The sequence below is a fragment of the Strix aluco genome, chromosome 34 (genome assembly GCF_031877795.1).
Source record: "Strix aluco isolate bStrAlu1 chromosome 34, bStrAlu1.hap1, whole genome shotgun sequence".
In the NCBI taxonomy this organism is placed as follows: Eukaryota; Metazoa; Chordata; class Aves; order Strigiformes; family Strigidae; genus Strix; species Strix aluco.
In genome coordinates this window covers 389,828-403,582 of record NC_133964.1, presented here as the reverse complement: position 1 = coordinate 403,582, position 13,755 = coordinate 389,828, and the positions used below count along the sequence as shown (strand labels likewise).

Below are 13,755 nucleotides of genomic sequence, written 5' to 3'. Positions count from 1 at the left end.
TCCTCAAAGCACAGCAACAGTCTGTGTCAAAACTCAACTGAATCTTGAAAAGGAACTCAAAGGCACCAAGATGAGCTTTTGGTATTCAGGAACAACTGAAGAACAAACAGAGATACTGTGGGACCACTGCTGAGTTTAGAAAGAGCAGGTGTAGGTAGATCTGAGATGGTCTGTGTCCTCTTTGCCTCAGTTACCACCAGCGAGGTCTCCCAGGCCTTTGTGTTTTCAGTCAAGACTCAGGACAGGAAAAACCAGCGGTGGATGGGGATCAAGGAAGGGGTGACTGGAGCAAACTACACCCTTACCAGTCCATGGGAGCAGTGGGGCTGCACCCAAGGGTGCTGAGAGAGGTTTTCACCAGGACATGCTTGTCTGTTAGGATCCCAGTAAGAGAGGCACTCAGACTCTGTGAGGCATCATTTAAAATGCTGTTCGTTAGTGCTAACACCATAAGGAGAGAATCGTAGAGTTAATCTTATGTGCCTCTAGATGGTGGGAACCCCAGGGGATGTAGCATTGAATGGGCTTCCGACCTACAAGCAGCATGCCATGCAGACCCCATCTGTCGATGAGAGTCTCCTGGTTTGGACATTCAAGCTACTCTGGGACGTTCTTAGAAGCAAACAACATCATTTATCATTTCTGCAGTCAAACAGGAACAACGTTCTCATGAGAACTTCTTGCTGCACTGTTGGGTACAGGCACAGCCAGGCAGGTGGCATAAGGAGCAGTAGAGAGTGGGAGCTGCCTGCAGGCTCCTCTGTGACAAAGAGCTGCTGAGGTTGTCCTGTGGCCAAGGGACCCGTGCAGCACAGCACAGGCGTGAAGACCGCGCTGTACATGCAGCAGCACAGAGCAGCACAGCACTGACTGCTCAGGTTTCCCTGGGAGAAGGCTGGGCTCCACCCTGGTGCCCCAGCTGAGGTGCTGCGGCCCAAATGTGCACTGCCAGGAAGGGCTGTAGGTCCATTGCTTGTCACAGGACTGTGACGTTTTTGGATTACATAAGTAGAATAGAATAACATGGCGTAAAACAGAACAGAACTGAATAGAACAGACTATTTCAATCAGAAGGAAACTACAATGATCATCTAGTCATTGATAATCTAGACATTCCTTCCAGCCCTGTCACCAGCTTTCTCACCCTCCTCTGGATGCATACAGGGACCTTCACATCCTTCTTAAATTGCAGGCCCAGCACTGCACACAGTACTCGAGGTGAGGCCACACCAACACTGAATGCAGCGGGATGATCACCTCTCTTGACTGGCCTCTTGGCTGCCAGGGCACACTGCTGACTCCTTTTGAGCCTGCTGCCGACCAGCACCCCCAGACCACTCTCTGCAGGGCTGCTCTCCAGCCACTCCTCTCCTCGTTTTCACTTGTGCCTGGCATTACTTCATCCCAGATGCAGAATCCAGCATTTGGACTTGTTAAACTTCATCCCATTGATGATTGCCCAATGCTCCATTCTGTCCAGATCCCTCTGCAAGGCCTCATGTCCCTCAAGAAAGTCACAGCCCAGTTTGAGATCATCAGCAAACCCGCTCACAGTGCATTCAACTCCTGCATCCAGATCATTGATAAAAATATTCAATGGAACTGGCCCTAGAAATGAGCCCTGACGAACACTGTTGGTAACCAGTTGCCAGGCAGATGTAGCCCCTCTGAATTCAATCCTTTGAGTCCTGCAGTTTCGCCATCTTTCCATCCAGCTCACTGTACTCCCCCCACAGCTGGACAAGTTTTCCAGAAGGGTACTGTGAAGGGCGGTATCAAAAGCCTTATTAAAATCCAGAAAAAACTACTTCCAACACCTTCCCATTATCCAGTAGGTGGGTGACCCTGTCCTCAGAGGATATTACAGTGGTTAAACTGGGCTTTCCCTTGGTGAATATGCCTGTTGATTGTATTGTCCTTTTAATATCTATCAGTAGCACCCAGTACTATCATCTCCATAATTTTTCCATCTATTGAGGTCAGACTAACAGGTCTGTAGTTTCCTGGGTCTTCCCTCACACCCTCCTTGTAAATTGGAACAACACTGGCTGGCTTCCAGTCAGTGGGGACCTCGCCAGACTCCCAAGACCTTTGGCAGATGGTGGAGAGGGCTCCTGCTGTTACACCTGCCAGCTCCTGCAGTACTCTGGGGTGAATCCCATCAGGCCCTGTGGACTCATGAACATTCACCTGATACAACTGATCCCTTAGATTTCAGGATCCACCAATGGAAGGTCACTGTTGCCACAGTTGTTATTGATTTACCAATAAGTAGAAGAAATTGTGTTTGATTTAATAGAAATATAAAATCATAAGAAATATTTAGTAAAATTTTTGTTTGTTGTGGTTTGTGTTGGCAACCGATTGCTGCTTTAGAGTCACCTATACAGTCCCATACCAAGGCCGAAGAGATTGGTCATAATCATTTAGTAGAAACGTTTGGAACCTAAGTAACGAAATACAAACTGATCTGCAAGTTGATTTATAATATATAGATAGGACCAGGAAAATACAAGTAGTTGTCAAAGTCTAGGATTAATAGAAACTTGGGGAAACAACCGTAACAGCTTACAAGTACTTGCCAAGGAAACTGTGTTTGTGTATGAAACTGTGTCCTTGGGAATTGTATATGAAAAGTTCTATATAAGATGAGTGATTTTAGTGCTTGGCGCGCGTTGTTGGTGAGAACACTCCCCTGCGCGCCCGGCCGTCAATAAAGAAGTGTCTGCTTATCTGCATCAAATTGGTGTTGATAAGTTCTCTATTCCGGATTTTCGGTAACAGTTTCTGGCGACCCAGATGGGACCTCGCTGAGAGAGACCGGAGGAATCGGGGACCTGATCGGTTCCAGCCGGCACTGAGGATTTCTCGGGGATACCCATCGATCCCCGATCCGTAAGGCTCTTTGCGACATTCACTGGATTTTGGTAAGACACTTCTTTTTGTATTAGGAGTGGGTTAGAGTCCCACTTAGGAGTGGGTTAGAGTCCCACCCTTGGAAAGTGGGTTAGAGTCCCACTGTATAAGCCTGCCTGTCAGATGTGGCGAAAGCTGCGCAGGTTGGGCTGGAGGATCCTCGTGTATTGGAAGCCTGGGCGTCTGCCCGTAAGACATAAGCGAAAGCTATTGCAGGGTTGGACAATTGTGGGTTGGGAAACAAGAGAACCTATATGCTATAGCGTTCTCAAAGGAAGTGTCTCTAACAGGAAGTTAGAAGTTTTACATGTGTTATGTTGTAAAACTGTTTTGGAGAGTATTGTATAAGAATTTAAGAATTGTATAATATTGTGTTATATACCTTTGCATATAGTAACAGTTGTGGAAAGGTGTGAGTGTGCTTGTAAGTGTCAGACATGCAATTGAGCACGAAGCGAGTGCGGAGCTCGGATCCGTGTTTCTGTTACTCCGCGAGGAGTGCAGCCGGAAAAGAAAAAAGCGACAGATTTGAGTGATTAATTGTGTATTGTACTGTAAAGTGATTTATTATGGCATCTAAGCTGACTCATTTGTTTAAAAGTAAAAGTATGGGTAATCTGACTGCAAATGACAAAGTTCCGAAAACTTCTCCGTTAGGATGTTTGTTAGCACATTGGGGAGATTTGCATGATGATTTGCGGAAGAGTCAGATGATTGAATATTGCAATCAGTGGTGGTCTCTGTATATTTTGGAAGATCAGGAAAAATGGCCTGTGAATGGGACACTGAATTATAACACCATTCTGCAGTTAATGCTGTTCTGTAGGAGGGAAGGGAAATGGAGTGAAGTGCCATATGTTGATTTATTTTTCTATTTAAGACAGAGGAAAGATTGGCAGAAAGAATGTAAGTTGATTAGTAGGGATAATTTAGTAATGGCTATAACTTCTGACGATAAAAAGGTGAAAAAGTGGTGTTCAACATGTGAGTTGGGAAAAGATTGTTTAAAGAAAAGAATTGCTTCTGCTGAAAAGGATGAAGGGCCAGAATTAGATATATCCCCTCCGCGGAGAGAAAGGCATCGGGGGCGAGAATATAGGGAACAGGTAGAGGAACCAGAGAGTAGTGGAAGAGAGGATGTGGAGGAAGGGCCATCTGAGATTGTAATTCATACTCCTGTCTCCCGAAGAACTCGGCAGCAGGTGCAAACAATAGCTCCTCTACGGCAGGGCGTTGGTAATGAGGGGCCAGTGTATGTAAAAGTGCCTTTTTCAGTTATGGATTTGATGGCTTGGAAGCAGGCAGCAGGTATATATAGAGAAGATCCTGAAAGAGTAGGCAGAGTGGTAGATACCATAATCAGAACACAGAATCCGGACTGGAGTGATTTACAGGTGATCTTGGATAATTTACTGGATGATACAGAAAAGCAGATGGTATTAAAGGCTGGCAAAGCACAGGTAGAAGTGGCTGTATTGAGTGGGACAACAGGGGGAACAGTAGAGCAGAATTTTCCATCTGGAGATCCGCAGTGGGATCCAAATAATGTAGAGCACAGAGAAAGACTGCATAGATACCAGAAGTGGATTTTGCATGGAGTTAAACATGCCATGCCTAAGTCTCTGAATTGGTCTAAATTATATGAGGTGAGACAAGATAAGAATGAATCTCCCTCAGTGTTTCTGGAGAGATTGAAGGAAGCAGCCCGAAAATATACTGACTTAAGAGTAGAAACAGAGGTGGCTCAGATACAATTGGCTTTGATTTTTATGGGACAATCGGCACCAGATATAAGAAAGAAACTCCAGAAACTTGAAGGAGAGGATTCAAGGAGTTTGAATAAAATGCTAGAAGCAGCATGGAAAGTATATAACAACAGGGAAAAAGAGGAAAAGGAAGACCAAAGAAAGTAGATTGTTGGCTGTAATGACAGGGATAGCAGGCAGAGGAAGGGGCAGAGGAAGAGGACGAGGAATTGGTGGAAGGGGAGGATTTATGAACTATGGTAATCAAAACTTTAATACCCCTTTAGGAGTGAATCAGTGTGCCTTTTGTAAACAAGAAGGGCATTGGAAGAGAGACTGCCCAAGAAACGGGAATGCTCAGCAAGAAATAGCCAAATTGATGGTTTTAGATGACTGAAGGGGACCGGAGGGGAACCCAGCTGAGCCTCTGGTTGTAATTAAGCTGGGAGATAAAGTTGTTAAATTTTTAGTGGATACGGGAGCAACATTTTTGGTATTGAATACTTGTAAAGGAAAAATTGGAACAAAACCAGCAAACATAATAGGAGCAACAGGGAAGGAGGAAAATAGGCCATTCCTGCAACCCCTGGATTTAAAATTTGGAAATAAAATAATTACATATGAATTTTTGTATGTACCAGAATGTCCGATACCCTTGTTAGGAAGGGATTTGTTATCTAAATTAAATGCACAGATTGTTTTTGAAGAAGGAGAACTTTTCTTGAAAATACCTGAATCAAAAACAGGAGAAAACCTGATGATACAGGAAAAAGTGAAAGAGCAGGAAATTCCACCAGAGGTGGATTCTGCAGTGATTCCTACAGCATGGGAAACAGATATTCCTGGCAAATCAAAATTGGCAGAGCCTGTGAAAATAGATTTAAAGGAAGGTGCAGGGACAGTAAGAATTAAGCAATATCCAATCAAACCAGAAGTTAGACAGGAGCTGAAGAAATTAATTGATAAATTTTTGCAGTACAAAATTTTAGAAGAATGCGAATCTGAGTATAATACTCCTATTCTACCAGTTAGAAAACCCTCAGGTGAATATAGATTGGTGCAAGACTTGAGAGCAGTAAATCAAATAGTCAAGGACATATATCCTGTGGTGGCAAATCCTTAGACATTGTTAACAGCGTTAAAGGAGACTCATCAGTGGTTTACAGTGCTTGATTTAAAAGATGCTTTCTTTTGTATACCTTTGGAAAAGGAAAGCAGAAAATTGTTTGCTTTTGAGTGGGAAAATCCACAAACAGGATGAAAAATGCAGTTGACATGGACAAGACTACCCCAAGGATTTAAAAATAGCCCAAAGATTTTTGGAAATCAGCTGGCAAGAGAGCTTGAAATCTGGAAACGGGATAAACCAAAGCTTGGACATTTACTTCTACAATATGTGGATGACATACTGATTGCCACAGAAGAAAGATTTACCTGCATACAGGTAACAAAAGACCTTTTAAATTTTCTGGGACTGAATGGGTATAAGGTATCTCGGAAGAAAGCCCAAATAACCTGCCAGACTGTGATTTATCTGGGCTTTGAAATTTCAAAAGGGCAGCGACAATTAGGAAAAGATCGCAAAGAAACTATTTGTAGTATACCTGAGCCGAAAAATATTCATGAACTCAGAGCGTTCTTGGGAACGGCAGGGTGGTGTCGCCTTTGGATCATGAACTATGGTCTGATAGCTAAACCATTGTATGAGGCCCAGAAAAACTTTCCTTTTGTATGGGGCCCACAACAGCAAAAGGCTTTTATGGAATTAAAACGCGCCTTAATGTCTGCACCTGCTTTAGGACTTCCGGATTTAACCAAAGATTTTCAGTTGTTTGTCCATGAGAAACAGTGTCTGGCATTGGGTGTGCTGACTCAGCGGATAGGAAGCTGGAAACGACCGGTCGGATACTTCTCCAAACAACTGGACACAGTGAGTAAAGGGTGGCCGAACTGCCTTTAAGCAGTGGCTGCAACAGTGATGCTCATACAAGAAGCTCGGCAATTGACTTTGGGAAGAACAATAACAGTCTATGTCCCACACGTGGTGATAACTGTTTTAGAACAAAAGGGGGGACATTGGCTGTCTCCGAGCCGAATGATGAAGTACCAGGTAATACTGACTGAACAAGATGATGTGATTCTAAAAACAACTAACCTGGTAAATCCTGCAGTGTTTTTAAGTTCTATACAGGAAGAAGGACAACTGGAACATGACTGCCTGGCTACCATTGAGTATGTTTATTCCAGTCGAGACGATTTGAAGGACGTACCATTGGAGCGACCAGACTGGGAACTGTATACAGATGGCAGCAGCTTTATGGAGCAAGGGGTCCGATACGCTGGATATGCGGTAACAACAGACACCACAGTTATAGAAGCAAAGGCATTGACGGGTACCACATCAGCTCAGAAAGCAGAACTTATTGCTTTAATTCGAGCCTTAGAACTAAGTGAAAAGAAGAAAGTAAATATTTGGACAGACTCAAAGTATGCTTTTGGGGTAGTACATGTCCATGGAGCTTTGTGGAAAGAAAGAGGATTATTGTCCTCCCAGGGATCAAATATTAAGCATCAAAATGAAATTTTACAATTATTACAAGCAGTTCAAAAACCAGATCAAGTAGCAATCGTGCACTGTAAAGCACATCAAATTGGGAACACAAAAGAAATTGTTGGAAATAATTTGGCTGACCGAATGGCAAAGAAAATAGCAAAGGAACGAGCATTCCAAATGGCATTAATTCCCTCCAAGACAGTAACCCTTCCTAGAGAAAAGCCAAAATACTCGGTGGAAGATGAGAAACTAGGTCAATTTCTGAATGCCAAGAAAAATTTAGCTGAATGGTGGATAACTCCTCATGGACGAGTAGTAGTTCCACCTTTATTAATGAGAGAAATAATGCAAACCAAACATCAAGAATGTCATTGGGGAGCAGAAGCTCTAGTAACATCTTTACAAAAACAAGTTATATCAGTGAAGATGATGGACATGGCTAAATTAATAACTGCAAAATGCGAAGTATGTTTGAAAAATAATCCAGTGATCAAGAAAAGAGTTCAAATGGGTAGGTTAAAATCTGGTACGGAACCTGGAGATTATTGGCAAGTAGATTTTTCAGAATTACCTAGACAAAATGGGTATCGATACATCTTGGTGGGGGTTGATACTTTTACAGGATGGCCAGAAGCTTTTCCCTGTCGCACCACACAAGCAAAAGAAGTAGTAAAGTGGTTACTACGAGAAATAATTCCAAGATTTGGAGTTCCTATTGGAATTTCCTCTGACAGAGGTCCACACTTTGTTGCAGAAATAGTCCAAAATATTAGCAAAATTTTGGGCATCACTTGGGACTTACATACCTCATGGAGGCCACAATCCAGTGGAAAAGTAGAAAGAATGAATCAAACTTTAAAGAGACAAATAAGCAAAATCTGTCAAGAAACTAATTTAAAACGGCCTCAAGCGCTTCCATTGGCATTGTTACGAATTAGAGTACAACCAAAGAGTGGAACCTCAGTCAGTCCTTATGAATTATTGTATGGGAAACCTTATGAATCCCCAGAACCAAATCCAAACATGCATGTGAAAGGGAAAGAAGATGTGTATAACTATTTACTTTCTTTAGGAAAAACTTTGACTGCAATTCGGAGCGCAATACTGTGGAACAGACCATTATCCCTTGAAAATCCTGTGCATGACTTTCAACCAGGAGACTATGTCTATGTGAAGACGTGGACTTCCGAACCTCTGCAAGAACGCTGGAAGGGACCTTTCCAGATACTGTTACCCACCTTTACGGCTATCAAGATTGCAGAATCAGATGCTTGGATACACTATACCCGGGTGAAGAAGGCGCCCACTCCATGGAAGATTACTAGCCGTGACCCAAAGACTTTAAAACTGACTCTGAAACATGTCTAATTTTTCATATCAGTTTGTGATTATTCTCCTTGTGTTAGCTAAGCAGGTGATACTGGTGTGGACTGATTCGGTGGTGAGAAACAAAAGACAACAAGACACAGAACAATTGATCAATATTCCCAAAGAAATGCCTGAGGAAAATTTGATGTTAGGATTGATTAAGGGATTTGCCAACTTGCAGAATGTTACACAGATTACTGCTTGTTTGCCAATACCAAGAGCAGTAGGTGAATCTATTCCTTGGGGAATTTTAACTATGAATTTGACCAACCTGGAACATAAAAATGAATCCACTTATTGTGAGCAAAGGCCAGTGACTCAATGGAAAGAACAGGTGAAAGTTATCAGAAAACAATGGAAATCGGTGGGCAGAGAGGCAGATTGTCTAAAACTCTTGAACCATCAGTTTACACCAACGACTCATCTGGGTTTAGGGCTAGAAGCAGGTCCAGAACAGGGATTGTTAGGGTGGTGTTCATACGATGAACAGATTAAAAACAATGTGAGTAGAAACATCATGGAATGGCAATGTAACAAAACCGGTCAAAGTACACAAACACAAGCACAGTGGAATTCTGTATGGTCGATGTCCATATTTTCTCAATTTCAGTACATGGCTAAAACTCCCTGGTGTTTTACTTGGGACGGTACTTGGATTAAAGGTGTACTTGCAATTCTTCCTTCAGTAGTAGATAAAGGTACTACACGAATAGAAAAGGAACATGTAGTACCATGGTGGAAGTGTGAAAAGGTATATGATTGCAGCAATGCAGACTCAATAATTCAAAGAATTCCTCCCTTAGCAGCTGCTCTGAAGTTTGGTTGTTACTGTCGAGGTTTTCATAATAACCTCACTTTGACAAGCATATTCACGCCCAGGAGAGGATACTTTTTCAGTTGTAAGAAATCTACCATTCAAAGTCCAGGACATTTGGTTTGGGCATTAAGTGATGGAACCTGGACAACTCACTTGCCAGTAGATGGTAAGGTAAAACAAGTTACTTTAGGCATGCCGACATTGTGTCCAATTTGGAAGAAATCGCCATTCAAAGGACTCTTAGAAGATTTAAGATTAAAATGAACCAAGAGGTCTGAAACAGATGATGACACATGGAATGAACCATCAACAGGAGTGAAAATTGGCTGGGCTTTAGAGTCCCTTTTGAACCCTATAGCTTCATATAGAAACAGAGAATGGCTCTATCAGTTAACAGGACAAGTAGAAAAATTGGCCAACGTCACAAGGAAAGGATTTAAAGAATTAAATATTCAATTACAGGCAACTTCCCGAATGACACTTCAGAATAGGATGGCATTGGATATGCTTCTGCTAAAGGAGCATGGAGTGTGCGGATATCTCAAGGATAGCCCAGATCTTTGCTGCATTCATATTCCTAATGTGACTCAGGATGTAGAACATGATCTAGATCTCTTAGGCAAAATCGAAAAAGAAACAGAAACGATTCGAGAAAATATGTCCGAAGATTGGTTGGGAAAGATTTTTAGTGGATTAGGATGGAACCTGAGCTCTTGGCTGAAATGCCTAATCAAGACCTTGTTTTTGCTGTTAATTATCTTTGTGATGATCATGTTAATTTATGCCTGTCTTAAAAGACAGTTTATTAATAGACTTGCAGCACACCGAAAAATTATTAGAGAAGTACCACATATGCCACCTGGATATAGTCCATCACCAAAAATATGGTGAAACAAATACTAACTTTAAAAATGAAAATGAATAAAATGCGAAAGTATTGAAATAATATTCAACAGTTTCAAAGGGGGGAAATGTTATTGATTTACCAATAAGTAGAAGAAATTGTGTTTGATTTAATAGAAATATAAAATCATAAGAAATATTTAGTAAAATCTGTTTGTTGTGGTTTGTGTTGGCAACCGATTGCTGCTTTAGAGTCACCTATACAGTCCCATACCAAGGCCGAAGAGATTGGTCATAATCATTTAGTAGAAACGTTTGGAACCTAAGTAACCAAATACAAACTGATCTGCAAGTTGATTTATAATATATAGATAGGACCAGGAGAATACAAGTAGTTGTCAAAGTCTAGGATTAATAGAAACTTGGGGAAACAACCGTAACAGCTTACAAGTACTTGCCAAGGAAACTGTGTTTGTGTATGAAACTGTGTCCTTGGGAATTGTGTTTGTGTATGAAACTGTGTCCTTGGGAATTGTGTTTGTGTATGAAACTGTGTCCTTGGAAATTTTATATGAAAAGTTCTATATAAGATGAGTGATTTTAGTGCTTGGCGCGCGTTGTTGGTGAGAATACTCCCCTGCGTGCCCGGTCGTCAATAAAGAAGTGTCTGCTTATCTGCATCAAATTGGTGTTGATAAGTTCTTTATTCCGAATTTTCGGTAACAATCCCATCCCCTCAGAATAGTACCAGAAGCCTGAGGCAGTAAGGCAGAAAGGTGTTTTCATTCCCCATTTCTTCCTGCCCTACTACGGATGGATGCCAGAACAGTTTGTGGGTGCATTTATTTTGCTTAAGGACACAGAGTGCCTGGCTCCTCTTTTACACAATGGCCATGGGTCTGACAAAACAGGAGAATACTGATGTAGGAGGGAAAGACTAATGGAATTTCTTTCTGGAACACATAATCACAAAAGGAAAAAATAAAAAATAACTATATAAAGAATGAAAGACATGCTTAGGTTGTCATACAGTGGGAGTAATTTGTAGAGAAACAAGAGTCTAAGGCTGCTGAAAAACGTCCAATCAGTTTCCTCAGGGCATCCTTGAGGTCCTGGTTCCTCATGCTGTAGATGAGAGGGTTCAGTGTTGGAGGCACCACTGAGTACAGAACTGCAACCACCAGGTCCAGGGATGGGGAGGAGATGGAGGGGGGTTTCAGGTAAGCAAACATGACAGTGCTGATAAAGAGGGAGACCACAGCCAGGTGAGGGAGGCACGTGGAAAAGGCTTTGTGCCGTCCCTGCTCAGAGGGGATCCTCAGCACAGCCCTCAAGATCTGCACATAGGACACCACAATGAAAACAAAACACCCAAAACCTAAACAGGCATTAACCATGATAAGCCCAACTTCCCTGAGATAGGAGTGTGAGCAGGAGAGCTTGAGGATCTGGGGGATTTCACAGAAGAACTGGTCCAGGACATTGCCTTGGCAGAGTGGTAGTGAAAATGTGTTGGCCGTGTGCAGCACAGCATAGAGAAACCCAGTGCCCCAGGCAGCTGCTGCCATGTGGACACAAGCTCTGCTGCCCAGGAGGGTCCCGTAGTGCAGGGGTTTGCAGATGGCAACGTAGCGGTCATAGGACATGATGGTGAGGAGAGAAAACTCTGCTGTAGCACAGAAAAAATAAAAAAAGACCTGGGCAGCACATCCTGAATAGGAGATGTGCCTGGTGTCCCAGAGGGAATTGTCCATGGCTTTGGGGAGAGTGGTGGAGATGGAGCCCAGGTCGAGGAGGGAGAGGTTGAGGAGGAAGAAGTACATGGGGGTGTGCAGGTGGTGGTCACAGGCGATGGCGGTGATGATGAGGCCGTTGCCCAGGAGGGCAGCCAGGTAGATGCCCAGGAAGAGCCAGAAGTGCAAGAGCTGCAGCTCCCGTGTGTCTGCGAATGCCAGGAGGAGGAACTCAGTGATGGAGCTGCTGTTGGACATTTGTTCTCCCTGGGCATGGGGGAGTGTTGAAAGAAAACATTGACAAGTTAGGACAGATTTCTTTGAGTCAATCCTAAACACCCCCTCAAAATGACTTCTTTTTCTTTGGGGGAGCTTCATTTAACTCCTTTTTATGAGCTCAGGTTCATGCTGCTGAGTGAGGGCACTTTCTTTGAAGAAGCAGAAGAGAACATCTCTCGCATTGCTTTCAGAAGGAACCCGGGGGAGCCCTGATCAACAAAACGATCCCTGTACCCTCGTGCAGAGTCAGGAGAGCTGCTCTGCCCACAAGTGACCTACTGGTCACCACATAGGTGCCCTGTGCTTATTACACTTATCTCTGCTAGAGGATAATCTCACTAGCACCGTATCTGAAGAAGAAACTGGGCTTTTGTGAGCTTAGAAGTCTCCAGTTTCAAAGCCCATTTCTCCAAACTCTTCTCTCCTTTCTCGTGCAGTGCGGAGAGAATGATGAGGAGGGGTGGCCTGGCTCTTTGCTGCCGGGAGATACACCTGCAGGAGCTATTTGTTTCTAAGTCTCCTCCCTGCCAGTGCTCACAACCCCCATCCCACCCGCTGTGTGCTCAGCTCTGCCCTGGAGACCCCTCCTGGCAGCAGGGCCCTGCCCAGGGTCATCTCCCTGTCAGCAGGTCCTAAGGACTAGGTCAGATAAGCACTGATGCTGCAAGCAAAGGTGGTTCTGGTGCTGTCTGTAGGTAGAGGGGTGGGTGAAGGCACTTTATGTGGCTTCTAGCAGATCCACTGATTCCCCCAGTGTAACAGATCAGGAGTCACTGATTTATTCACTTTTGGCAGCATCTTTCTATGTCACTTAGAAGAAAGCTGAAATCAGAGACCCTGGAAAGGTCTTAATTATTAAGAAATCCCCTGCCTTTGCCTTCCTCTTGAACATCTGCCTGTGCCAGTGTCCTGGCAAAAGCCTCACAAGACCTCTCCACAGCACAAGGACCCTACCCTGCTAGTGGTCTGTCCTTCCCCCCACAGCGCCATGGGCAGCTCCCCGGGCAGGCTGAGTGCTGACCCTGGCAGGCGGCAGAGTCCCTGCCCCAGCACACAGCCCCTGGGCTGCAGGGACCCTGCTCTCAAGGACAGCCCTGGGCACCCCTGGCTGCACCCGTGCCTGCACACCCCTGCAACCGTCCCCCGGAGAAGGCAGAGGCCATGGCCTGTCCCTCTGACAGTGCAGCAGGGAAGCCCTGCTCTGGAGCACGGCCTCCTCCTCCAGACACCAGGGACATTCCTGGGGCTGTGCCGGCTTCACCACATCCCTCCACCACCTGCAGCTGCATTGCCCTGCACCCACAGACTTACTGTGTCAAGGGCTGGGAAGATTTCTCCTCCAGTGAGCTCTCAGCATCCTGCCACTGCCGTCTGCCTTTCCCCTCTCTGTGCCCGGCTCCTCTGCCCTCGGTGCCTGCAGGCAGTGCCCTCAGCCCTGCTGCGCTTTGCAGAGGAGCTGCTCCTGGGCAGAGCTGTCTCTCTGCAGCGCTGACCACTTGC

General features: G+C 44.3%; 1 protein-coding gene across 1 annotated transcript; it reads right to left on the bottom strand.

Moving 5' to 3' along the window:
- Positions 1–1,673: 1,673 nt before the first annotated feature.
- LOC141917180 (olfactory receptor 14A16-like) lies at positions 1,674–12,234 on the bottom strand. Its single transcript, XM_074810260.1, has 3 exons — positions 11,274–12,234; positions 1,948–2,168; positions 1,674–1,760 (listed from the first exon to the last, which is right to left on the bottom strand). The coding sequence occupies exons 1-3, from the start codon at positions 12,232–12,234 to the stop codon at positions 1,674–1,676; spliced, it is 1,269 nt and encodes a 422-aa protein (XP_074666361.1).
- Positions 12,235–13,755: the final 1,521 nt, after the last annotated feature.

Excerpts from the sequence above, each read along its gene's own strand:
- LOC141917180 (XM_074810260.1), bottom strand. The coding sequence starts at position 12,234 with ATGTCCAACAGCAGCTCCATCACTGAGTTCCTCCTCCTGGCATTCGCA. Across the intron at positions 2,169-11,273 it reads CTCTACAAATTACTCCCACT|GGCCTGATGGGATTCACCCC; the intron begins GTATGACAACCT and ends ATGAGTCCACAG. Across the intron at positions 1,761-1,947 it reads GAAAAATTATGGAGATGATA|TACCCTTCTGGAAAACTTGT; the intron begins GTACTGGGTGCT and ends CGCCCTTCACAG.